The following is a 25,139-nucleotide window of genomic DNA, read 5'->3' on the forward strand; positions in this document are numbered from 1 at the left end:
GAGGACGGCCCGGGGCATTCTGGGTGCGGGTGCCTCTGGAGGTAAAGCCACAAGGAAAGGCAGTGGAGGTAAATGCTGGAAATTGGGTGCTGTGGGGTGGAAAGACGTGGAAGAGCTTCAGGATAGGAGGTTACATGATTGGATTTGCGTTTTGTTTGTTTGTTTGTTTGTTTTCTAAAGATTCCTCTAGCTGTAATGTGAAGATGGGGTGGGAAACTTGCCTTACGTAATGCAGAGCCCAGCCAGGTGAGTTGACAGCAGCCTGGCCCCGTGGCGTCGTTGCCAGGAGCCCTGAAGGGAGCAGAGTAAGAGAGGGAGGAGCCAGGAGAGCCATTTGTGTTCTAAACTGAAGCCTCACTAGTATTTATTTTTACTTGAAAGGCAGATTTACGGAGGCAAGGTCGTTCTCAGGATCCTTCAGGTGGGCTGTTGGAATGTCAGGACGAAAGCGTGTCAGCGTGCTTGTAGACTAAGAGGGCCTCTGTTCTGTGTCCCATCCCGTTACCCACAGACCTAAATGCGGCCGTGTGTTGGCTCATTGCTGTTTCTCTTTTTCCAGGTGCTATTTCAAGTGGTTTCCGGCTGGAAGAGTCTCCGTTTGTTCCCTACGACTTTATGAACAGCAGTACTTCACCAGCCAGTCCTCCAGGTTCAATAGGAGATGGCTGGCCCCGTGCCAAATCGCCTAATGGCTCTAGCAGTGTTAACTGGCCACCAGGTACCATGCTGGCAGCTCTCTTCAACTGGGATTCATTCTTTGCTCCTTTTTTTTTTTCCTCTCTCTCTCTCCTCTTACTCTCGTTTCTTTCTCTTTCTTCTTTTTGAGAGGCAGATTCACAGAAGGAACAATCGATCTTCGGTCTGCTGATTCACTCCCCAAATGACAGCAATGGCCGGTTTTCCACGGCGGGTGCAGGGTGCCAAGGCTTTGGCTCACCGCCCAGTGCTTTCCCAGGCCACAAGCAGGGAGCTAGATAGGAAGTGGAGCAGCCTGCACACAAATCAGATCCCTGAAACTGTGATTCTAACAAAGCATTGTGACATCCAGGCTTATTCTCTATTGATATAATCTAATTCCGCGTGGCCGAAAAGAAGCTAGGTTGTATGATAAAGGCAAGATTGACCGTAAAGTCTACTGAAAGTGTGTGCACCTGCTGCCTGTGTCTGTACACGCCACGCAGTGACAGTGGGATGAGTCCATTGCCCTGTGTGAAGAATCACACAAACGTCTTCATTCATGATTTCTCTTCAGCCAAACAAGGAAAGTAACTTGACTTTGTTATCAGTTATACTGAAGGATTGCCACAAATGTATACATAGCCGTCTTTGTCTGACTTTGAGCTGCTGTGGTTTTATAATTTGTTGTAAAGCACTATAAAATAGGGCCCGGCGGCGTGGCCTAGCGGCTAAAGTCCTCGCCTTGAAAGCCCCGGGATCCCATATGGGCGCCGGTTCTAATCCCGGCAGCTCCACTTCCCATCTAGCTCCCTGCTTGTGGCCTGGGAAAGCAGTTGAGGATGGCCCAATGCCTTGGGACACTGCACCCGCATGGGAGACCTGGAAGAGGTTCCAGGTTCCCTGCATCGGATCGGCACGCATCGGCCGTTGCAGCTCACTTCGGGAGTGAATCATCGGACGGAAGATCTTCCTCTCTGTCTTTCCTCTGTGTATATCTGGCTGTAATAAAAAATGAATAAATCTTAAAAAAAAAAAAGCACTATAAAATAATACATATACCTGCCCCTTAACGTGTGTAGTTTATACATGTCTGTGGGGAACATTTCACATTTTAGGAGTGGTTGAATTGCATATTCACAGGCGTAGCCTTAGATAGTGCTTTGGGACAGCAACATCCTGTGTGAGTTCTCGTTTGTGATTCCCACATACTCCACTCCCTACCAGTGCAGCTGAGGCAGCAAATCACAACTCAAGGGCCAAGACCCCGCCACCCGCATGGGAGACCCCAGTTCAGTTCCAGTTACCTGGCCTGGCCCAGCCTTGGCCGTGGTAGGCATTTTGGGAGTGAACCAGCAGATAGAAGCTCTCTCCCTCTCTGACGCTCTGCCTCTCAAATAATAAACACACACACAATATAGAAAGTTTTCAGTTAGGGAAAACGTTAATATTCATAGAGAATAATCTACACTATGAAGGCTGTATTACTGAACCAACCTGTTAAGATTTTAGTGTAAATTGGGAAGTATTTAAGAATTGCTAGGATTTTGAAATAAATATCTTTGAATATCTAATAATGGAGTTTTAAATGATTAAGCCTTAAACTCATTTTGTTTCCATTTCCAGAATTTCGCCCTGGTGAACCATGGAAAGGTTATCCAAACATTGACCCCGAAACTGACCCTTACGTCACTCCTGGCAGTGTCATAAACAATCTTTCAATTAATACTGTGCGGGAAGTTGACCACCTCAGGGACAGGAACAGTGGTACGCGGGCATGCTCGGGATACCCTGGGATGGAGAAACCACTAAAGCAGCTGTCAGGGCGCTGTGGAGATGCTGGAGTTGAGGACTGAATAGAAAAACGGGGAGTTGTTTTTCTTAGTGAGACAAAGGGTGGGAGTCAGAGCCGTCACATGGGCCATGCTGGAGAAGGCCTGGCACGCCAGTAATGCCCAGGGCAGGGTAGCTTGGGATCGGGTGTGCTGGTGAGAAGTCCGCAGAGGCAGAAGAGAGGAGCAGCAGGGATCACGCTTGCCGAGTGCCAGGACACCTGACCCGAGCCCACGTGAATGCTTTAGGCGGGTCTGATGGCTGTGCTTTGGGAGGCAAGCAGGAGCTGCCCTGTGCACCAGCCATGACCAGGGGCCGGTCTGTCCCCTTATCTTGCTCATACTGCTGCAGTCCTGTTCCCTGGCTAAATGGACTCCTCCTCCATGCAGGGTCGTCCTCATCCTTGAACACCACGCTGCCTTCAACTAGTGCCTGGTCATCCATTCGTGCCTCCAACTACAACGTTCCCCTCAGCAGTACAGCACAAAGCACTTCAGGTAGGCCTCATCCTGAACCGGACAGGGTCCCTCTTGGGAAGCTTTCAAGGCTCTGCTCTTTGTATCTAGAGTCTTTCTTTCAGGGAGTTAGGTGGCTTTGTGAACCCGCAAAATATCACTCACGTCATTTGTTCCTTTTCATGTTTGTTGTACCTAGCTATCATTGGCCGAAAGAATCAACTCTTGCTTCCCTGAAAGCCAGCTCTCCTCCATTGCCAGAGTGGCTTCCTAGCACTCCGTAGTGAAGGACCTTTGGTTCCTTTTACTTTTATTGTAACTGTAGTTTCTAAGACAACAGACATGAGTCTTGAATTGCTAGAAAAAGGATTGCATAGTTACGACAGAGTCAGATTGATGTGGAAGTGCGTGACTGCTCACTGCAGACTCCCTCCTAGTTCTGTTGCAAGGCAGTGGCAGACCCTTGTGGCCAGTCTACTGGCCACAGCTAGGATAGTGCTGGCCCCACAAACGCATGCGTTATAAGCCCAAGAAGAAAGAATAGGGAAGTAGGATGCAGGGTTGTCCATCCGTTTCTGTACCTGTGTTTCTTAGCATTCTCTTTGCTCTGGTTTATGGAGTGCCACCTCTTCAACGTGCCCAGCAGCCTGGTTGCTTTTGCTTCTCCTCGTTTTTCCTTTCCCTCCCCGCCATCTCACACACATACACACACACACACACTCACACACACACCTTGTTTCAAAGTCTTACAAGCTTAGGACTGACCCCTGGCTCTACATTGGACCTGTGAACAAATGGCTTTACCTCTCTGACTCTGAGGGGACTGTACACCAGGGTCAGAGATGGCCAGACGCAGGGCCAGCAGCCTGTGCCTTGCTTGCCAGGGAGAGGCAGGCCTCTGGTGCACACCTGCTCGGAGTGAGCCCCAAGCTGGGCAGCCCACCCATAATGTTTCCTTGATTAAACACCCAAGTTCTAAAATGTGTCCAGTGTCCTAAGTCACTGTCCCGAGTGCCATAGTTACGATTATTGAAGTAAGGAGTTCACAGTGGCCCTGTGATGCAGTTCAAAGCAGTGCTGTGGTTTTGGTTCGAGCATAGCTTTGTGTGCTGACCGAGGAGCCCCTGGGCCTTCAGACCTTGCTCACAGGCCCCTGGCCTGCACATGTTGAAGGAAGGTACCATTTCTTTGGGCTTCTGGTTTTCCTTCTTTGGCAGTTTAGTTTGATGTGGAGTTTTTAATAGTTTTGTTTGTTTGCTTGATTTATTTTTCATGGGAGGTTGGCTGTTCCTAACATGTAAAGTTCTCCTGTCTAAATATTATTCCTCTTCTTTTTTTTTTTTTTCTTTGAGTAGCCAGAAATAGTGATTCCAAATTGACGTGGTCTCCTGGTTCAGTTACAAACACCTCTCTGGCTCATGAGCTGTGGAAAGTCCCTTTGCCACCTAAAAACATCACTGCTCCGTCCCGCCCACCACCGGGACTGACTGGTCAGAAGCCGCCCTTGTCTACGTGGGATAATTCTCCCCTTCGTGTAGGAGGAGGATGGGGAAATTCTGACGCCAGATACACCCCAGGTAAAGGGAGAGGTGATTTCATGGGGTGTGTGTGTGTTGAATGCTCGCCAGTCCAAGTCTCCTGTGACAGAGACCTGTTACCTCGGCTCCACAGAATGACAGCTGAAATACACAGTTCCCAATGCCCGCTGTCTTCAGTAGTTTCCAGATCTTTGAAGAGTCTGAACCGGATTTATGATTAGGTCAGAGCATTTGCCAGAAGCCACATTGCTGTCTGTCAGCGATTGAGTTAGTGGATTGTGGGTCTCCTTTCCAGGGCTGTCTAAGGGTGCAGTAATGGTGCTGACAGGCCTGCACCCCAAGACTCTACTCTGTGGGGCAGAAGCTACTGTTGGCATATGGGGCAGATAGGAATAATCCAGCCAGCCCTTGAAGACTGTGTGTGTGTGTGTTGATAGCTTGGCCCAGGTGTAAGGGGGCTGTTTAAACAGAGGTGCTGCTGGGGAGAGTGGGCCCTGGTGCCAGAGCTGAGCTGGCTTGGTCATCATGTGCATTGCCTGCCCCTTCCAGCTTCACAGCATGCAGGTGCACGTGACAGACATGTACAGGTGTCTGTCAGACCTCAGGCCTGTCGTTAAGAAGGCCCCAAAGCAGCCTTCTCACTGCTGCTACTTGCAACTCCCCAAGACCTGCAGCAAAGCCACTGTGCCAGGAGCAGATGCCTGGCGGAGACTGGAATGAGCACGCTGTCTGGACCAAGGAGGAAAACGTCCCCTGTGAAGTGCAGGGCAGCAGGTGGAGGAGGTGGGCGGGCGGCAGTGGTCCTCACAGGTGTACCCTGGAGCTGGCTGTGGTCCTCACAGGTGTGCCCTGGAGCTGGCAGTGGTCCTCACAGGTGTGCCCTGGAGCTGGCAGTGGTCCTCACAGGTGTGCCCTGGAGCTGGCTGTGGTCCTCACAGGTGTGCCCTGGAGCTGGCAGTGGTCCTCACAGGTGTGCCCTGGAGCTGGCAGTGGTCCTCACAGGTGTGCCCTGGAGCTGGCTGTGGTCCTCACAGGTGTGCCCTGGAGCTGGCAGTGGTCCTCACAGGTGTGCCCTGGAGCTGGCAGTGGTCCTCACAGGTGTGCCCTGGAGCTGGCTGTGCTGCACTTGTCCTGCTGCAGTGCTGGGAAACTGACTTGTCTGTTGTTCTTCCTTGTTTAGGTTCCAGCTGGGGTGAGAGCAGCTCAGGGAGAATAACAAATTGGCTTGTTCTAAAAAACCTTACACCTCAGGTGAGGACTCCGGGGAGGGTGGAAACAGGGTTCCAGTCTGTGTGAGACTGCGGCCCTTAGTGACACTCAAGAAGGGACAGAGGAGTGACCGAGGACTGGTGTGAAGATAACACAGAGCTCTTGTGCTGAGATGTGCATGAAGGCCAGCCTGAAACCCAGGGCCCTGCAGGGCTGGGCTCTGGAGACCAGCATTTCACAAGGTGAATGTGGCTTGCGCTACATTTTAAGGAAGCCTGGTCTGGTCTTTATTACTACTACTACTACTACTTATTATTATTATTATTATTAGATTTGGGGGGGGGCTAAAAGCCAGATCTTCCCAAATGCCCACAACATCCAGAACTGAGCCAGGCCAAAGCCAGGAGCCCAGGACTCCATCCACGTCTCCCATGTGGGTGACAGGGATCTAAGACCTCGAGCTGTGACCTGCTGCCGCCTGTCCCAGGGCATGCATTGGCAGCGAGGACCTGTTCTCGGCCTCTGCTGAGTGCCCCAGGCAGTAACCTGACCACTGCCTCAGACACTCTCACCTCCCCTCTTTGAGGTGAGAGTGTTTTCATGGGCCCTGGAGGTTGAATTTTCGTTAAAGACCTACCTCCCTCTTCACCCCAGGAAGAGAGAAACAACGGAGCCACAGCAGAGGCTGACTAAGGGATGGAGGTCTTGGGGGTGTGGGGTGTGCCGGAGCCCAGCGGCCCCACAGGTGCAGTGCTGGGACCAGAGCAGGCAAGGGGCTGCTGGCTCCCATCCGAGCAGCGAGTGCCACCGAAGAACAGAGCCGGGAGCAGAGGGGCAGCCGGGGCAGCGTGCCCAGCTGGCCCTCAGGCTGACTTCTGGCCATCCCCACTCTCTCCTAGATTGATGGCTCAACTCTGCGCACCCTGTGCATGCAGCATGGCCCGCTGATCACATTCCACCTGAACCTCCCACATGGAAATGCCCTGGTCCGTTACAGTTCAAAGGAAGAGGTAGTGAAGGCACAAAAGTCTCTGCACATGTGAGTTGACCATCCCGCCTGCCTTTGGGACGGGTTAGGGAAAAGCGCGTGTGAATGCGCAGCCCGGGGCACTGCGTAGGAGGCATCCTGACGGCAGCTGCTCGCTGGGCACTGGAGACCCATCTCCTTGCTCGGGGGAAATCAGCCCTGGTCACAGTGGCTCCCTGCGGACCCTTCCTGTGCTGCTAGGGCATCAGCCGCCGCGCTTCGCTGGCGCTCTGGCGGAGTTTTACTTTGGGCTCAACCTTGGAGAGTTGTGGACAGCCAGGCCCTGCCCCACACAGTCCCAGAGCTGCCCACGCTCCCTGAAGCTGTTGGGTCGCTGACAGCTTGGGCCCTGGCTCTGCAACTGCTGTGTGCCCTGGAGCCTTGTGTGCCCGCTCCCTCACGTGCCTGTACCTCTCTCCTCTAGGTGTGTACTGGGGAACACGACTATTCTTGCTGAGTTTGCCAGTGAAGAGGAGATCAGTCGTTTCTTTGCACAAAGTCAGTCTCTGACCCCTTCTCCTGGCTGGCAGTCTCTCGGGTCCAGCCAGAGCCGGCTGGGCTCCCTCGACTGTTCCCACTCCTTCTCCAGCCGGACCGATCTCAATCACTGGAATGGTGCTGGGCTGTCGGGAACTAACTGTGGAGACCTTCACGGCACTTCACTCTGGGGGACCCCCCATTATTCCACAAGCCTGTGGGGTCCTCCAAGCAGCAGCGACCCCCGAGGAATTAGCAGCCCATCCCCCATTAATGCTTTTCTTTCTGTTGACCACCTGGGTGGGGGTGGAGAGTCCATGTAAGGTGTAGATGTAGACTCAAACTGTGACCTCAAGATGCGCAAGAAAGGAGCACTAAGAAGTTGGGCTCGCCGCCTGCAGCCGGGGCCACCTGTGGGAACAGCTACTCTCTGCACATTTTCCACTTTGTTTTCCCCAAAACATATCAGTTTGAATACTTGAATCATGCAGGCCAATATTATAATGTGAAAAGGTATCTATCTATTTACACTCCCAAATAGCGCCATACCTGCTAAGCCGTATCGGATGAGCTCACTTGTGTGTATTCATCATGTTTAAGCCTTTGGATTCTTTCTTCCTCCTCTCCCTCCTCCCCTCCTCCCCACCACCCCCCGCCCCCTTTCTTCTTTTATCTGTTTCAGTTTCTTTGCAAAACCATGTTTTGGGCTGATAATGTATGAGCTTTTACCTTTGCACTGAATGTTGTTCTCTCGTCTAGTCGGCAGTATGGGGGCAGCTGTTCCGGTGTAAATGTTTACTCAAGGACGTCCTGCAGAGGTGTGCGCTCTCAAGTATGCCTTGACCTTATTGTGGTATCGTGGAGTTTAAAAGATCAAGTTATGATACTGACTTAGCATTTATTAATGAAAGTGTTGCACCAGTTTTTTTTTTCATGTAAAACTAAAGAATTTTCGCTCTGCAGTTTGAAAAACTGTGGCCACAGCTGTGACTCGCAGCCCACCTGCCACCCAGGACGGGCCCTGCACTTTGAATAGGCTTTTCCATTTTGTTTTGAAGGTTCCCACGGTGAATCTTCTTGTTTACAGATTTTTTTGTTTGTTTTTGAGAAGAAGAAAAATGTTTACTCTTCCATCATTTAAAAAAATTTTAAAAGACAAAAAAAAAATGGAGGATGATTTAAAAGATGCTTTCTATCTCTGGGACAAAAGGAGCAGCATTTGGCCATGTTCTTTTGTTTTCTATTCCTGTCCTGAATCAAAGAGCGTGGTTCTCAGGAAAACCAGTTCCCCAGTTAAAAAAAAAAAAAAAAAAGACAAAAAAAAACCCTCCTTGTAGTTTCTTATAGGAAAAAAAAAAAGGAAAACCCCAACTTTTAGCACTGATACTACATATAGCTCTGTTAAAGAATTTTCTCTGCCAAAAAAAAAAAAAAAGACAAAAAAAAAAGCCAGGAAAAAAAAAATGCTTAAAGCTGGAGTTTGACATTCTGCTTTCCGATGCTGTCTTTTTATTAGTGAGTGATGATGGTTTGCTAATAATCGGTAGATGATCATTTTTGTAACCCCATCAAGTGGCTCTCTGTTTCTGCTCTCTCGTGACTGTGTTCCTGTCCAACTGTTGTTCCTTAAAGCCGAAATCAGTAACTATGCATACTGTAACCAAGGTATTGGGCTTACAGAGTTGTTTGTTGTATAAAGAAAATTTTAAATGTTGTTGCAAAACTAACGAGTTACACCATTTTTAAATTTCTCCCCCGCCCCCATTTTTTGCCCACAAATGGTATTATAATGCTTGCTTAGTCAAAGAAGAGAGACTAAACAAGGGTAAAAATTTTAACAGTACACAATTTGCCATCATTTCATTGCCTTGATTCTAACTGTTTGTGTCCTAAGATGCAAAAGAAGTCAGTGGCTTTTAACTGTTTACAAATAGAATGTGATTGTAAAATGTACAGTTTGGTTGTGTTTGAATTATGAAATTTCTTCAGATATAATAAACCATGACTTTTTTGGCTGCTCAACATTAATTGTCTCTTTTTTGTGAATTTATTTGTAGGCTCTTTTTTATAATGAAAGTTTCAAAGTTGCTATATGTATGAGGGTTCTCATAGAGCAACCGATTTAAAAAAAAAAATCTAAGCAAATATTTGAACCTTTTATCTGAACTTCTCCACCATTTCACCCTGAAACAATGTGAGGACAATGGGAAACTGTAGCTTGCTCCTCCCTACCCCCTGAGCCTCTCTGGCATCTGGTTGCTCAAAACTCTCCTGTGACTCCATATCCCCACCATTTGTGCCCATCTCAAGCCTCAGCAAGAGACCATTTGGAACATGAAGCTTAATGACTTGACAGTGTACTAGTGTTAAACTCTCATACCTCTGTTACGACACGCGGAATGCCACAGCCTGGACTGGCCTTCTCTCCCCCCACGGCCCTCGCCTCTCGCTGCAGAGGCTCCCGGGTCACCCAACCTGTGTGTGTACTTCAGTGTACGGCTTCCGGTCACGCCCCAACTGGCCAGGTGTAAGCTAATGTTGTTGGACACCTTCACTCATAGAAGCAAAATGTTGTTCACTGCATACAATGTATATTGACTTCCGTACTGGTTTTTCCAAAAACCAAAGGTAGCTTTGAAAAACCATGTCTGGAGATGTTTGGAACGTTAAGCTTGATTGACCTTTTGGGGCTTCGAGTAGTATATAATTGACTTCATGACTGCGTTAATTGTATTGTTAAAAGTGTTTGGGAGTTTTTTGCGCTTGTTAACGTGGAAATAAAAGGTGTTTGATTAAAAAAAAACTTTTTTAAGTGGTTTTGATTTCTGCCCGCTCCTCTCAGCATGCTCTGGTGGCTCCAAACCCTAAGTGACCATCACTGCAGACTTCCTGAACCTGTCGCAGGGCCAGCCCCTCCTGCAGAGCCGTGTGGCAGTCCTTGCTTCAAGGCCCACCCAGCTGTGCTCCCCGCCGCCTCGGGCCTGCCAGCGTCCACCCTCCCTACCTTCTGGAGTCCACTGCTACCTTCCAGGGTGGGCATCTCCTCTCTCCCAGGAAGCAGGCAAGACTAGCAGGGCTTACTCCTTACAGGGTGGGCCCACACATCCTCCTGTGTCAGCTCCCGGGGGTGTGTGAGTCCACCTCTGCTTCCTCTGAGTGCACAGCCCAGCAGGCTGCAGGAGAGGCTGCCAGAACTTGGGTCCTTGCCAGCCCCCTGGGACACTAGATGGCATTGCTGACTCCTGGCTTTGTCCTGACTCCAGGCAGGCATTCGGAAAGTGAACCAGCAGGTGGAAACTCTGTGTGTGTGTGTGTGTGTGTGTGTGTGTGTGTTCCCAGCCTCCGATGCTTGCCACCACACCAACACTTGACTACATGATCCACTGCATCAGGCAGAGGGCAGTTGCTAAGCAACTGCTGGAAGGGGTAATAGCCGTCGACATTTAAGGACAGAAAATGGTGGTAGAGCCATGCTGTCTGGTTGCCCAGGTGATGAACCCGGGAGTGATGCCAAGGTTGAGGGAAGGTCCATTCCAGGATAAAGTGATGGGGATGAAGGTGCTCTTAAGCATCGGGACTGAGGGAAGCCAATGGGTACTGAACAAGTTGGCTTAGTTGAAGATATCTTTTCCCTGTCTGATCTTAAGAAGTGGGAGCCCTGAACAAGAGGCAGCTGCATCACCCATAAACGCTGACAGCCCCTTGCCTTAAAATCGCCAAAATCCTATATAGGTGCCAGTTTGTGTCCTGGCTGCTCCACTCCCCACCCAGCTCCCTGCTTGTGGCCTGGAAAAGCAGTCGAGGACAGCCCAAGGCCTTGGGACCCTGCACTCGTGTGGGAGACCTGGAAGAAGCTCTGGCTCCTGGCTCTGAGTCGGCTCAGCTCTGGCCATTGCAGCCACTTGGGGAGTGAACCAGCGGATGGAAGATCTTTCTATCTCCTCTCTGTAAATCTGGCTTTCCAATGAAAAACAAATCTTTAAAAAGAAAGATAGGCAAAGGCACACTGTCAGCACTGAGCCAGTCTGAAGCCAGGAGCTTAGAGCTCCATCCAGGGCCCCGGGCGCTGGATGGCAAGCATGGCAGCTGGGACTTGGTGCTCCAGTGGCAGCTTAACCCACAGATCCACAACGCTCTTCCATCACAGCAGCCAGGAGACCTCCCTCAGGGTCTTGCCTGTGTATGGCAGGGCCCCAGGTCCCGGAGCCCTCATCCCTTCTCCCTTCCAGAGTACCCACTAGCAAGAAGCTGGAATTGCAGAGAGAGCCAGGACTCAGATAGGGTGTGTGGGCTCCTAGGTGGGGTCTTCCCTGCTGTGGCCAATGCCTACCCCAGTTCAACAGTTTCTGAAATTCACATACCCTGGCTGCATGAGCAAGCCGCTTTATCAGGTGACATGAGGGCGTGTCTGCACGGAGAGCCGCTGCTTTCCACTGCCCCTTGCTGACACTCGGCCCTCCGCTGCCGGACAGAGCCAGCCACTGGCGACTGGCGGTGTGTGCAGCACACTTGACTGTCAGCTACACTGAGTGTAAAAACCCAAGAGAGCCAGGGCACTGTGTGGTGCTGTTCCTAGGATACCCTGGAGCATGTGTACAGTGAGGGAAGACGGATCCGTGATTGGGGATGAGGCTGGGGTTGGTGTGGTGATGGCACTAGGGACCCTTTGAGGGGGAGGCAGATGTCGCCGTGTGATGATGCTGTCACAGGGATGTGCATGTGGGTGAAACGCACTGGGCACTGTTCGTGTGGATTGCTGTGCTTCCACGCGATCAACTAAAACTAACAAAAAGCCCAGGCAGGAGTCTTCCTTGGCCTGGTCTTGCACTGCAGTGCTCAAGGTGTCCTCACACAGGCGGGCATGGGCACGACAGTTACGGTGTCAGAGTGGTTGAGTCCTGGTTCCACTTCTAGTCCCAGCTTCCTGCTAATGCAGGACGGTTCAAGGACTTGGGGCCCTACCACCCAGGTGGGAGGCCTGGCTTGAGTTCCTGGCTCCGGACTCGGGCCCTGCCCAGCCACGACTGTTGTGGCTATGTGGGGAACGAATCCCCAAATGGGAAATTTCTCTCTCTCTTTTTTTTTTTTTGTTGTGTATTACTCTCTGCCTTTAAAATAAATTTAATTAATTAAGTTTAAAAATCATCTAGGGCCTGGTGCCATAGCTCAGTGAGTAAATCCTCACCTTGCATGCACCAGGATCCTATATGGGGGCTGTTCATATCCGGCTGCCCTGCTTCCCATCCAGCTCCCTGCTTGTGGCCTTGGGACCCTGCACCTGTGTGGGAGACCTGGAAGAAGCTCCTGGCTCCTGATTTCGGATTAGCTCATCTTTGGCCAGTGTGGCTGCTTCGGGAATAAACTAGCAAGCGGATGGAAGATCTTTTTCTGTCTCTCCTTCTCTCTGTAACTCTGATCTGCCTTTCCAATAAAAAATAAATAAATAAGATGATAGTTTTTTTAAAAATCGCTTCACTCACACAACCATTGCAGCAAGCTCTAGTGGCCAGCACCCAGCTCACCCTGGTGGGCATTTAAGCCTTGCACCTACTGACCTGTAAGTGGAGAAGGCAACCGCTAGGAGGCGCACCATTTTTCTGGAGGAGCATTGAGAAGTAAGATGCCTAAGGAGGGAGATTAGCCGGCCTCCCCACAGGATTCCACTTAAATATTAAAGCCAAAAACTTTTGCCAAACAGACCACAGAGGGACATGGTTATAAGTAGGCAAAGAACAGCGACCCCAGATCTCCAATCTGACAGCCCTCATCCCTTGTCCCTTCCAGAGTACCCACTAGCAAGAAGCTGAAATTGCAGAGCCAGGACTCAGATAGGGTGTGTGGGGTCCTAGGTGGGGTCCACTGCCAGTGCGTTGTCGGAGACGCCACCTACAGGAAGCCCAATTTGTGCTGGCGAGAGTCTTGGTGAACTGGAAGCCTTAGCCCTTTTCTGTGGCTGGATACCACAGCACAGGTGCTGTAGAAAGAATACAGGTGGTTGAGCTCATGGTTCCAGAGCTACAGTCCTGGGGTCATGTAGGGCGTGAGCATGCCAGGGCGGGCCAGGGGCAGAACAGACATGATGCCCAGCTGGCTTTGACAGAGGCCCCGCCTTTTGAGATCGCTCTTGAGCCCATGAGTGGCTTCAGCCCATTGCCAGAGCAAAACCCTTCCGGCCTCATCACCTCTCGTGGAAATCCTGCGAGGCGAGCGTGCCACCTGCTGCAGCCGCCTTCCTCTGAGCCCGCCCCACTCAAGGGTCCTTCCCAGGGCCTTGAAGTCACTCAGGCTTGAGCCTGCGCCGTTGAAGTGCTGAGCGATTCAGCCAAGAGCTCTCATAGGCTTCTGAACAGCCCTCACACACACCTTGTTACCCTAAGAGGGCTCTCTTCCGAAGGCCTCTCTGGCCGGAAGCCTCGGCCTCCAAACAGCCGTTCTGTGGCTGTGGGTTTAGACAGGATGTTCACAAGGAACTAGCGCCAAGCCGCTACTGCCCAAATGGACTCTGGTTCAAATCCCAGCTGCTCCACCATTGAAACCAGCTCCCTGCTAAGGCACCTGGAAAATCAGCAGAGAATGACACAAGTCTTAGGCACTTGGTGGATCCAGAAGTTCCTGGCTTGCTGCTGGCGGGCTTTGGCTGAGCCCAACTGCAGCGATTTTGGCCATCTGGGAAGTAAGCCAATGAATGCGAGATCTCTTTCTCTCTGTGTAATTTTGACTTTCCCGAAGGCATAGCCTCATGCAAGGTTGCCATAAAGCAGTGGTTCTCAAACTTCCTCAAATAGCAGTTGTTCAGCTCTGGCCACTGGCTACACTGATGGCGCGAAAACGCCTCAAAGCCATTTTCACTCCTGAAAGCCGATCCGAGCCCCTAGGGACTCACTGATCCTTGCCTTCCACCTCGGCTGGCTCAGGCCACCTCCCCAAGCTTTCCCCTGCCTTATTAAATCTCCTGTGGGGCTCCGCACTTCCCCCCAGAAAGCAGCTTAAGAAGGATCTCTGGGGCCTGTGTGATGGGGTGGCAGGTTGACCCACAGCCTTCAACACCAGTATCCCCTATGCACATAGCCAGGGACCTTCTGCTGGGTCTCTCCTCTCCAAGCAACCCTGGACCTGACTGTCACCCATTGGACTGTCTCCCCACAGCATGCTGGGGCACTGTTCTCCCTCCCTCTTTGGGAAACAAGAGGAAACTTCCAGGAAGCCTCACCTGGGACAAAAACTTGTCCCACTTTTGAAGAATGGGCGAGGGGGAACACCTGTTTTGACAAGTTGAAACTGCTCTATCTCCGCTGGGGAAAGAGTCTGGTTGTGGGACTGGCACCGTGGTATGGCAGGTAAAGCCACTGCTTGCAATGCCAACATCCCATACGGATGCTACCTCAAGTCCCGGCTGTTTCACTTCTGATCCAGCTCCCTGCCTATGGCCTGGACAAAGCAGCAGGGGACAGCCCAAGTGTTTTGACTCCTGCCACCCATGTGAAAGACAGATGAAGCTCCTGGCTTCTGGCTCTCAAATAAGCAATAACTAAATATTTAATAATAATAATAAAAGAATCCAGTTGTGTAGAGTTCTTACAAGACGTTCTAATTGTGAGTGATGTGAGTGGCATCTCCAACTTGCAGCCTCATGCTAGCTGGCCCACAGGCTCTGAAATTCCTCACATTGCACCTGACTCTCCCTGGGCCTGTCCACTGGGCCTAGGAGGGAGATAAGGCCAGAAGTGTTCCTTCTCTTCTGCACTAATGTTGGGCCAGAATTCAGTGTTCTTGTCCTGTGGATGCTCCATGATATTGATAGCGTTGACACAGAAACTGCAGGTGGCCTGAGGTTCCAGACACTTCTCTTTCGTAGTCGCCCCTCCCTCGGTTACCTCTCTGCTTCTCCTCCTCTGCCATCTGCCCAGCCGGAGGGGCGCCCCTGTGCTCCGATGGAAACCCTCCTTCAGGAAACCTTACGAGCTTGCACTGCGCCTCTGTCCCACAGGTAACTTCTCCCTCGCACAAAGACAAATCTCTGGCCTAACCACCTGCAGTCACAGACTTGGCGGAGCTGACCAAGAAAAAAAGCCAGACTACGCTTCCCATCCAGCTCCCTGCTTGTGGCCTGGGAAAGCAGTCGAGGACAGCCCAAAGCCTTGGGACCCTGCACTCACATGGGAGACCCGGAAGAGGCTCCTGGCTCCTCTTGGCTTTAGATCAGCTCAGTTCCTGCTGAGCTGTTTGGGGGCGGTGAACAGCAGAGGGAAGATCTTTCTGTCTTGCCTTAAGTCTGCCTTTCCAATAAAAAGAAATTATGGGGGAAAAAAAGTCAGAATCATGCTAAGTCCTAAGCATTTGACCCCAAGAGTGCCTAGCCTGCTTCTAAACCTGCTCCCCTACTGTGCCAAAATCTCTTTGCCAATTTTTTCATGGAAACAGAAAAAAACAGAGAGTTGCCCACTCCCTTTTAAGCCAGCCACCCTCTGCAGTTTTTTAAATCCTAGAGAAATTTGGTTACTTTACCAAGGTGTTATGAAAATATTTAGATCTCAGAAATTATTTAGCCTGGGAAACAAGACATATAGACTCACATGTTCTTGAGAGCCACAAGGCATCTGTTGATAAAGGGAGAGAAGAAATCTTACATTGGTGGGCAGAGAAATGTCTATAGTTCAATTAGTGAGAAAATGTGAACCCTGGATCATAGCAGCCAGTCTAGGAAAAAAAAGTATCCCCCAAAACAAACAAACAAAAAAAAAACAAGCTCAGCACAGAGAAAGAATGGCCCTGCAGGGAATCTGTTCTAAAGTCAACTCAGCAGCGTAGAGCGAACCTGGTCGTAACCCATCCGGGAGTGAACCAGTGCGAAGATCTTTGTCTCTCTGTAACTCTACCATTGCAATAAGAAAAAAATAGATCTTAAAAACAGAAAAGATGGGGCCGGCGGCGTGGCCTAGCGGCTAAGGTCCTCGCCTTGAAAGCCCCGGGATCCCATATGGGAGCCGGTTCTAATCCCGGCAGCTCCACTTCCCATCCAGCTCCCTGCTTGTGGCCTGGGAAAGCAGTTGAGGACGGCCCAAAGCTTTGGGACCCTGCACCCGCGTGGGAGACCCGGAAGAGGTTCCAGGTTCCCGGCTTCAGATCCGCCATTGCAGCTCACTTGGGGAGTGAATCATTGGATGGAAGATCTTCCAGTCTGTCTCTCCTCCTCTCTGTATACCTGACTTTGTAATAAAATAAATGAATCTTAAAAAAAAAAAAAAAAAACAAAGAAACGTAACAGCTTAGTCTCAGGTGGAATAGTGTAGGTGTTATTTGGTTGAATCTCCTCAATTAATTCCTAGAGTAGTTTAAAAACCTGAGGAACGGAATGAAAAGATGAGCTTCTGGGAGCAGGTGTGTGGTGCAGTGAGGCAAACCGCTGCCGGGGACACTTCCCAGGCCTTTTCAGAGTCAGGTCCAAGTCCCCGCCCCAGTCCAACCCGGTTTCCTTTTAATGGGCACAAGCAGCAGGAGACGGCTCAGAAATGTGGCTCCCTACCACCCATGTGGGGCACCCAGAGGGAGCTCTGGCTCCTGCTGCCAGCCTGGCTCAGTCCTGCAGGACGTGGACAGTAGAGCGCTGAACAACACATGAAAGACTCTTTCTCTGTCAGTCTTTCAATTAAAAACAAATAAATAAATAAATATCCCATTTATTTTGATGCTTAATTTTTTGAAAACATATATAGGAGGAGTATTCAGCCCATTCATGGGAAATGCATATTTGAAACTTTGAAGCACCCTGTTAAGTGGACAGGGACCGCGCCCCCCTACCAATAGAGTCTTTTAAATCTTTGGTACCAAAGCATGGTTTTGCTCAGATGCAAAAGAACAGCGAAGCAGCATTCTAGCTTGCAGATGACATCTTTCACCTGATGGAGACTTGGGTTAAGGAGACAGATTCAGGGCCGCAGGGGGTGAAGCGGAGAGAGACGCTAGTAAGAGGCAGGAATGTTCCTGGTTTTTCAAGAAAGGAGTGTTCTTGGAATGGGCCCACCTCTCTTTTGTCCTTATGCAGGCTCTCCAGTGGTTGTCATGGTGACCGTACCCAGTCAAGGCCCGGGTAGGAACGTTCCTTAGTGTGGAATTGAGATTCTAAGGACGTTTGAGGTCTTTCCCAGGTTGCTCTGGCAACCATATTGGGTCTTGATGTTCTGGCTGTTAGCAGGAGCAGAAAACGTGGCTCCCAGACCTCCAGCCTGCAGAGCCTCGAGACCATGCTAGGGCCAGGAACAGGCTTCACCAGGCTGGGCCACAGGACAAAACAAACAAGCAGAAACAGCTAGTATGGATTTCGAGCGTTGTTGGCATCCAAATCAAGGCAGCTGTTCATTCCATTTCTGAGGTTCCTGTTCGTTCTGCTTCCGAAGTGCCTTTTTACAGATGGGAAAATCAAGGCTTAGAAGGCTAAGTCATTTGTGGAAGGCAGGAGAAGAGCCAGGAGGACCCAAGCCTGCCTGATTGCCTTCTCTGGGCTCTGCTGCTTTTGTAAGATTTATTTATTTGTTAATATTATTATTAGCAAGAGGAGATTTACAGAGCGAAGGAGAGACAGAGAGCAGGATCCCATGGCTTTGGGCCGTCCTCGACTGCTTTCCCAGGCCACAAGCAGGGAGCTGGATGGGAAGTGGAGCAGCTGGGACACGAACCAGCACCCCAATGGGATGCTGGCACTTGGAGGTTGGGGATTAGCAAATTGAGCCATTGTGTCAGCCCCAGTCTCTGGGTCCTTAACCCCCATGCTGTCCTGTCCTGCTGTGGTTAGCAGGCCAGCTAGATTTGTGAGAACACGGACTCTGGGGAAAACTGCAAAGCAAGATGAAGAGAAAATACGGGGCCTAGACAGCTTTCTCTGATGTCATCGTGGAAAGAGGCAAAAGCCCGAAACTGCCCAGGGCATCCAACCAGGCAGCCATTTCTGAGCCTCTGCCTGCCTAGGCAGGTACTGAATGTTTAGAAAGGTAAAATGACTCGCCCAAAGTCTCCTGGTTACTAAGTTACTATCTTGCTTTGTTCCTCCCATACTTGCCAGCTGGCTAGGACCACAGGTCTGTTTGAGCACAGGCATTCAGGGTTTGCTAACAACAAAATGCAGATCTGTGGGTGGGTGGTAGGGCAGGTAAAGGAAAGCTGTAGAGAACTCTGGAAGGAATTGCAGCCTCACACAGAGCTCAGACGCCACACACAGGGTTATAAGCTCAGTGACTCCGGCGCCCCTGCAGACTCAGCAGGGAAACTGGTTTTCTCATTTCTGACTACTTGTTATCAATCAGAGGATTTCCTAGACAAACTCAGGCTTTTAGGAAGTCCGGCACTTTGGCGCCGTGAAATCTACCCTCACCGGAGGTGACTGAGCTGGGACTACAGGGACCTCAGAGCAGCAAAACCACCTTGGCCACAGTCACAGCTCATGGAGCCACTCCCATAGTTAAGATGCAATTCGCATACAGCACCGCATATATCCCTATCCTTGAGCTCAATGTCTTCCCAATTCTAAGTGCCATGTAATTACTGTCCAAGTTCGGAGAGATATTTCCATCAAGTTCCTCCCAGACAAGTCCTCTCTCTCACCCCTGACACCCATCACTGGGAATTTGTGTTTCCTGTTGTGAGAAGACAGTGACCTTCCACCCATCGCTTCACACCCCAGATGGCCACAGTGGACAGAGAGCTGGGCTGCTCCGAAGCCAGGAGCCAGGAGCTTCTTCTAGACCTCTCACGCGAGTGCAGAGCTCAAGCACTTGGGCCCTTTTCCACTGCTTTCCCAGGTACGTGAGCAAGGAAGGGGATCAGAAGCGGAGAAACCGGATGGAACCGGCACCCATATGAGATGCCAACATCACAGGTAAAGCTTAACCCACAAAACTACAACACTGGCCCCTGCTTTTATTTTATGATTATTATTTTTTTTAAAGATTTATTTATTGGGTCTGGCACGATAGCCTAGTGGCTAAAATTAATTGCCATGCATGTGCAGGGATCCCTTAAGGGCATCAGTTCGTATCCCAGCTGCTCCACTTGTCATTCAGCTCCCTGCCTGTGGCCTGGAAAAGCAGTAGAAGATTGCCCAAAACCTTGGGACCCTGCACCTGTGTGGGAGACCCAGAAGAAGCTCCTGGCTCCTGGCTTCATATTGGCTCAACTCTGGCTGTTGAGTCCACTTGGGGAGTGAATCATTGATCGGAAGATCTTCCTCTCTGTCTCTTCTTCTCTCTGTAACTCTTTCCAATAGATAAATATTTTTTATAAAGATTTATTTATTTTTGTTGAAAGGTCATTACAGAGAGACAAAGAAATCTTCCATCTGCTGGTTCACTCCCCAAATGCTGTCACACCAGGAGCTGGGCCAGTTCATAACCAGGAACCAGGAGCTGGGACCATCTTCAGCTGCTCTCCCAGGCACATTAGCAGGGAACTGGATCAAAAGTGGAGCAGCTGGGTCTTGAACCCAAATCCACATGAAATGCTGGCATCCCCGGTGGCAGCTTCACCCCCTAAGTCACGGTGCTACCCCCGGATACTCTGTGTCCCAGCATAACAGGCCTGACAGTCATGCACAGTTTTGTGTCTGTGATTTGTAGCTCTTTAAAATAATCATTGTTACAAAGGGTTCTTTTATTTATTTGAAAGGCGGAGTTAGAGACTGGGTGGGGGAGAGACAGAGCGATTCCCCTTCTACTGGTTCACTCGCTAAATGGCTGTAACAGTGAGGGATGGGCCAGACAAAAGCCAAAAAGAAAAAAAGCGTGGAGCTGGATTGGAACTTGAACCGGCAGGAATCAAACTGATATCCATATGGAATGCCAACATTTCAGGGAGTGGCTTAACCCACTACTCCATAGCGCCAGTTCCCTTAATACGATTATTTTGTGGGGTCAGTACAGTGGCCCAGCAGGCTCTAACTTACAGCACCAGGATCCCATTTGGCCGCAGTTTGTGTCCCGGCTGCTCACCTTCCCATCCAGCTCCCTGCTTGTGGCCTGGGGAAACAGTGGAAGATGGTTCAAGTCCTTGGGACCCTGCACCCATGTGGGAGACCCGGAAGAAGCTCCTGGCTCCTGGCTCCTGGTTCCAGATAGGCTCAGCTCTGGCTGTTGCAGTCACTTGGGGAGTGAACCAGCGGATGAAAGATCTGTGTGTGTCTCCTCCTCTCTGTAACTCTACCTTTCAAATAAAAAAAAATTTTTTTTAAGGGATTGTTACTTTTATTTGAAAGAGAGAAAGAGGAACAAAGTACTTCCCTCTGCTGCTTCATTCCCCAATGCTTGTGGTGGCTTGGGGGAGGAGCCAGGAGTCTCGGCTCAGGTCAGGTCTTACACACAAATGGCCAGTTATCTGAGCTGTCACCACTGCCTCCCAGGGTCTACACTGACAGGAAGCTGGAATAGGAACCAGAGGCCAACAACAAGCCTAGGTGCCATGATGTGGGAGACTTGGCATCTAAATCGCTTGATTAAACACCTGTTCCACATCCTCTTTCCCCCTCATGTCTGAATGCACCTGCTCTGGGACATTGTGAGAGTGAGGTGGCCGTGGACATCTGTGTGTTAAGTCTCTGCAGAACTGTCTGATTTGACTTCCTTGTGAAAATAGAATGGAAACTACTGGGTCCCAGGGAGGATGCACTCACCCGTTAACCTCATCAAAAATGTCTGCTGTGGTCACCCCCTCCCCCATTTTCTCCTATTGCCAAGGGCAACAGCGGGAGAAGTTTGACAATTAGAGCCGTTGTCCAAGTTGACAATAGCCAAGTGGCCCACATCTGGCCCTCACCCATGAATAATCATGAGGTTCTGTCCAACTTTTCTAGAACAACCAGAAGCGCCAGTCTCTTGGCGCCTGTCTTGCCGGATTGCAGCTGAGTCATGACTGTCTCCACCAGCTGCCTTCTACTGGTGCAGATCAGACCCCTGGCTTTCTCCCTGTCTCTAGCCTCTGTTGTCCATCTCCCTGGAGAGCAATCCCAAACCCACAGGCCTCGATACAGGATCAGCCCAACTGCCAGATTTCTGTCCATCCAGGCCAGCCTTGCCTGTCTCATCACAGGAGTGGTTGGAAATAACATGTGAGCAAAGATATATCAGTTGTCACCAAAGCTGGGCCGGGCTAAAACCAGGAGCGGGAAACTCAATCCAGGTCTCCCAAGTGGGTCACAGGTACCCAAGGTCTTGAACTTTTACCCCTGCTTCCCAGGGAGCTAGATCTGGAAATGGAACCCGGCTCCTCTGCTGTGGGATACAGGTGTTAGAAACCCCAGGCTGAGCACCTGCTCCTTAGCAGCTATTTCAGAAAGTGTTCAGCTGCTTAGAGCATTCAGTACAATGTTACAATGTTGCAATGTCACCTCCCCTCCACCCCACACACACCTGGCTTTCCTGGCCTCCAGGTTCACCATAGTGGGGGTCCCCTGCCCATGGCTTGAACACTCCTGCACTTTCCTGGGTTCCAAAATCTTCATCCTTGCCCTGGCCAGGGCAGGAGAGCAGGAACAAGTGGCGGAATCAAGCAGCGACCACCTGCTGTGGCCTCAGCCAGAGCTGGGCTGCCAATTCCTCCAGGCGCTTACCCTTTCTTCCCGACATCCCTCCCCCCCACCCCACCCCCTCCAGCTGTCCTGAGCCAGCCTGTCCCCAGCGTGGAGGCGGGCCAGAGGAAGAGTGGGGCGGGCAACGGAAGCAGTACGCAGTCCTGGGCTCCAGCGTCTTTCTCACTCCTCCCAGCTATGGGCCCCCCACCAGGTGAGGTTCCTGATCATGGCTGTGTGGCCAGGACACAGGGCAAGCCACCTTCCCCAGGGAGGCCTGCTCAGAGTTCAAGGGTTCTGGGGAGATCATTCACGCTTCCCTTACTTCCCGTGGCAGCTGGGGCTGGAGTTTGGAGTTTGACCTGCTTGCAGAAGCAGGCACACGGGGAGGGTCCATGTGGGGCTCTGGGCTGTGAAGGGAGAAGGGCCGGGGCCTCCCTTCTCACAGCCAACGCTGCCTCCTTCTGCCTCCAAAGTCTTCCAGAGCGGGCGCACCTTACAGCCAAACTAAGGTAAGATACTCCCTCTTCCATCGCGGAATCCGTGTGCGAGCAGGGGGCAAGGCTGACATCGGGGCTGGGGTCTCAGGCTCTGTCCTGCAGAGAAGCAGAGTCAGGTGCCAGGCTAACAGAGTGTGTGTTGGAGGGGACCTGGGGGACAGATATGGGGGCACAAAGCTGGCAGCCTTACACCAAGGGGCATGGGGCATGGGTCCTAGTTTTTTGTACATCCCCCAGTTCAAAGACATTGAGCCATTCTTTTCGCCTTGCAGAGCCTCGGGTTCCTTATCTGTTCAATGGAAATGTGAACCTCAGCCTGGCCCAGCCCACAGGTGTGGTATATAGGGACCCAAAAGGACAGCAGAGGTGACAGAGACAACCAACAACTGGCGGGGCGGGGGAGAGCCCCATGGCAGCTGCTGTCAAGGACACAGATCTCTGATCCTTGCCGCCGGAGAGCTGAGCAGCCTGGGACTCATCCACCTGGCACGGTGACCTGGGAAGGTAGGCACAGAGCTTAGGGGCTGTGGGCAACAGACTGTGGTCACACAGAAAAGCCCATGAGCAAGCAGAGGTGCCATCGTGTTCGCCAGCGGGCGGGAGGCAGCTCTGCCAGCTGGTTAGTGCAGTTCCACCAGGCTGACTGGTTAGCTCTGGGGCAGCACTTGGGAGCAAAACCCTCCCCAGGGCTCTGACTCTGAAAAGATACTCCCTCCTTGGGGGCTTAGCCGTGAGCAAGGGTCCAGAGCCAAGGCGCCAGAGATCCCATGCTCTTCTGTTTGTGACGCCCATGTTGATGGGGTCACTGCTCTGAGGACACAGTGTGATCCACATAAAGGTGGTCCTGGTGCAGTCACAAGACACTCTCACAGATGTCATGCTTGGTTAAGAACTGTGATGATGCAGCCACTAACTTGGGGGCCCAGTTTATACTGGAGCCAAGAGAAGACTCCAAAGGGAATATCCTCAGGAGATACACTACCGAGGGATGAATAAGGGTTGACCAAGAAAAGAGTGTAGGGAAGAGCATCCGAGGTGGAGGGAACAGAATGGTGAAGACCCTGAGGCTGGAAGTAGTTCAAGGAGTAAAAACAAGATGTGTGAGGCTGGAGGGGAAAAAAAAAGCCAGAAAACCACAGCAGGTGCAGACAGCTGGGGCAGGACAACAATGCCCTCTGATTTATGAAGGAAGATCTCTCTGGTTTCTGTGAAGGGTGGGTAGAGATGGATCTATGGAGAAGGCAAGACCGGAGCCCCTCTGCTCTGTAGACTAACAGCCAGGAGGGCTTGGGTGGGCGCCTTAGAAGATAAGGTGAATAAATCACGTTGTTAGGGATGACACTGAGGGTGGATGGATTCCGGGAGGAGATGTTGTCAGTTCTCTGACACAGTGTTTGAGTGCCATGGACAGGTGTCACGGATCCTGTGTGAATGGAGGGAGGGAGGGAGGGAGGAAAGCAGACTTTCCAGTTTGTGGTGTGACCAGCAGGGTGGGTGAGGTTGCCGTGGGACAGGATGACAAGGGCACAAAGAAGCACCTGCTTGATGCTGAGGTGTGAACTTCAAAATGTTGCACAAGACAGGTGCACCTGTGATGTTCTGATTCTCTGCCAGAATCAGGAGACAAGGTCACCCCAGAGAGGAGCCGAGGGGTCCTGGGCGGAGAAGAGTGCCCATGCTAGTTCCCTGAGCATGCCTTGGTTAATCAGCTACCTCCTGCGGACTGTGTGACAAAGCCACCTGCCCTATCCAGCCTGGAATCTCTTCCTAAATGACCACAGCTGTCTTTCTTCCCAGTGGGCTGGGGAGGCTCCCAGTCTCTGCTCCAATGTGCTGGATCTGTCTCTTGTTCTAGAGAAATTTAAAAATATGCATTATTAGTTTATTTAAAAGACAGTGGTACACAGAAGGTGGGAGAGACAGAGTTTCCATCTACTGGTTTATACACAAAATGGCCACAATGGCCAGGAATGGGCCACATGAACTTGAAACTATATCCAGGTCTCACATATGACTACAGGGAGCCCAAGCACTTGGGCCATCTTCTGCAGATTCCCCAGGCACATCAGCAGGAAGCTGGAGTAGCCAGCATTTGGACCAGTGCTCCTAAGGCATGCTACTACTGGCCTTATTAGAGGACACTTCTCTTTTTTTAAAATTTTTTATTAGAAAGTCAGATTTATAGAGAGAAGAAGAGACAGAGAAAAAGATCTTCCATCCATTGATTCACTCCCTAAGTAGCAGCAACAGCTGGAGTTGTAACAATCCGAAGCCAGGAGCCAGGAGCTTCTTCCAAGTCTCTCACATTGGATGGAGGGTCCCAAGGCTTTGGGTCATCCTTTACTGCTTTCCCAGGCCACAAGCAGGGAGCTGGATGGGAAGTGGAGCTGCTGAGTCTTGAACAAGCGCCTGTTTGGGATGTCAGCATAGCACTGGCCCCAAGAGAACAGTTCTTAAAGAACTCTGGTCAGGAGACAAGATGTGGTCATTTGGGTCCTTCACTGTGCACGTCCAAGCCCTGGTAGCCCCTTTGTGCCCTGCAGAACTAGGCTCCTTGCCCTGGATGGGATGCCTGCACTTGCGCCTCAGTGCATAGCTGGGAGTGGGCCACCACCTCCACCACAGGGGGCCACAGTGCAGAGAAGCGGAAGGGGGACATGTGGCCGCTCATGTTAGCCCTTGCTATCCCCTGTGGAATTTTCCATGCATGCTTAGGAGCTGGAGTCTGGATCAGTCATTTACCAGCCTGGTGGGCCTGGGCGGGACTTCAGCCTCCTGAGCCTCCCTGGGCAGAGGAGCTAATTGGATAACTGAATCCTCAGGGCGCTGTGTCTGAATGGATATTCAGGTGTGCACACAGCTGACATCTGTCCAACC

At 51.1% G+C, this 25,139-nt stretch overlaps 1 protein-coding gene across 7 annotated transcripts in view; it reads left to right on the forward strand.

Moving 5' to 3' along the window:
* Positions 1–10,013, forward strand: part of TNRC6A (trinucleotide repeat containing adaptor 6A) — an 86,488-nt gene extending 76,475 nt beyond the window's left edge. For 5 of the 7 annotated variants that reach the window (XM_058680995.1, XM_004586828.3, XM_058680997.1 and 2 more), the window contains 7 exons: positions 560–718; positions 2,302–2,442; positions 2,898–3,005; positions 4,319–4,540; positions 5,682–5,752; positions 6,610–6,749; positions 7,162–10,011. In XM_058680995.1, coding sequence (XP_058536978.1) covers positions 560–718; positions 2,302–2,442; positions 2,898–3,005; positions 4,319–4,540; positions 5,682–5,752; positions 6,610–6,749; positions 7,162–7,537 — 1,217 coding nt within the window. In that variant the 3' untranslated portion in view covers positions 7,538–10,011. Of the gene's footprint in view, positions 1–559; positions 719–2,301; positions 2,443–2,897; positions 3,006–4,318; positions 4,541–5,681; positions 5,753–6,609; positions 6,750–7,161 lie in introns of all 7 variants that reach the window. The other 2 variants (XM_058680996.1, XM_036492980.2) reach the window with 2 other exon arrangements.
* The last annotated feature ends 15,126 nt before the right edge of the window (positions 10,014–25,139 follow it).

Source organism: Ochotona princeps, chromosome 24, assembly GCF_030435755.1.
Source record: "Ochotona princeps isolate mOchPri1 chromosome 24, mOchPri1.hap1, whole genome shotgun sequence".
Taxonomy (NCBI): Eukaryota; Metazoa; Chordata; class Mammalia; order Lagomorpha; family Ochotonidae; genus Ochotona; species Ochotona princeps.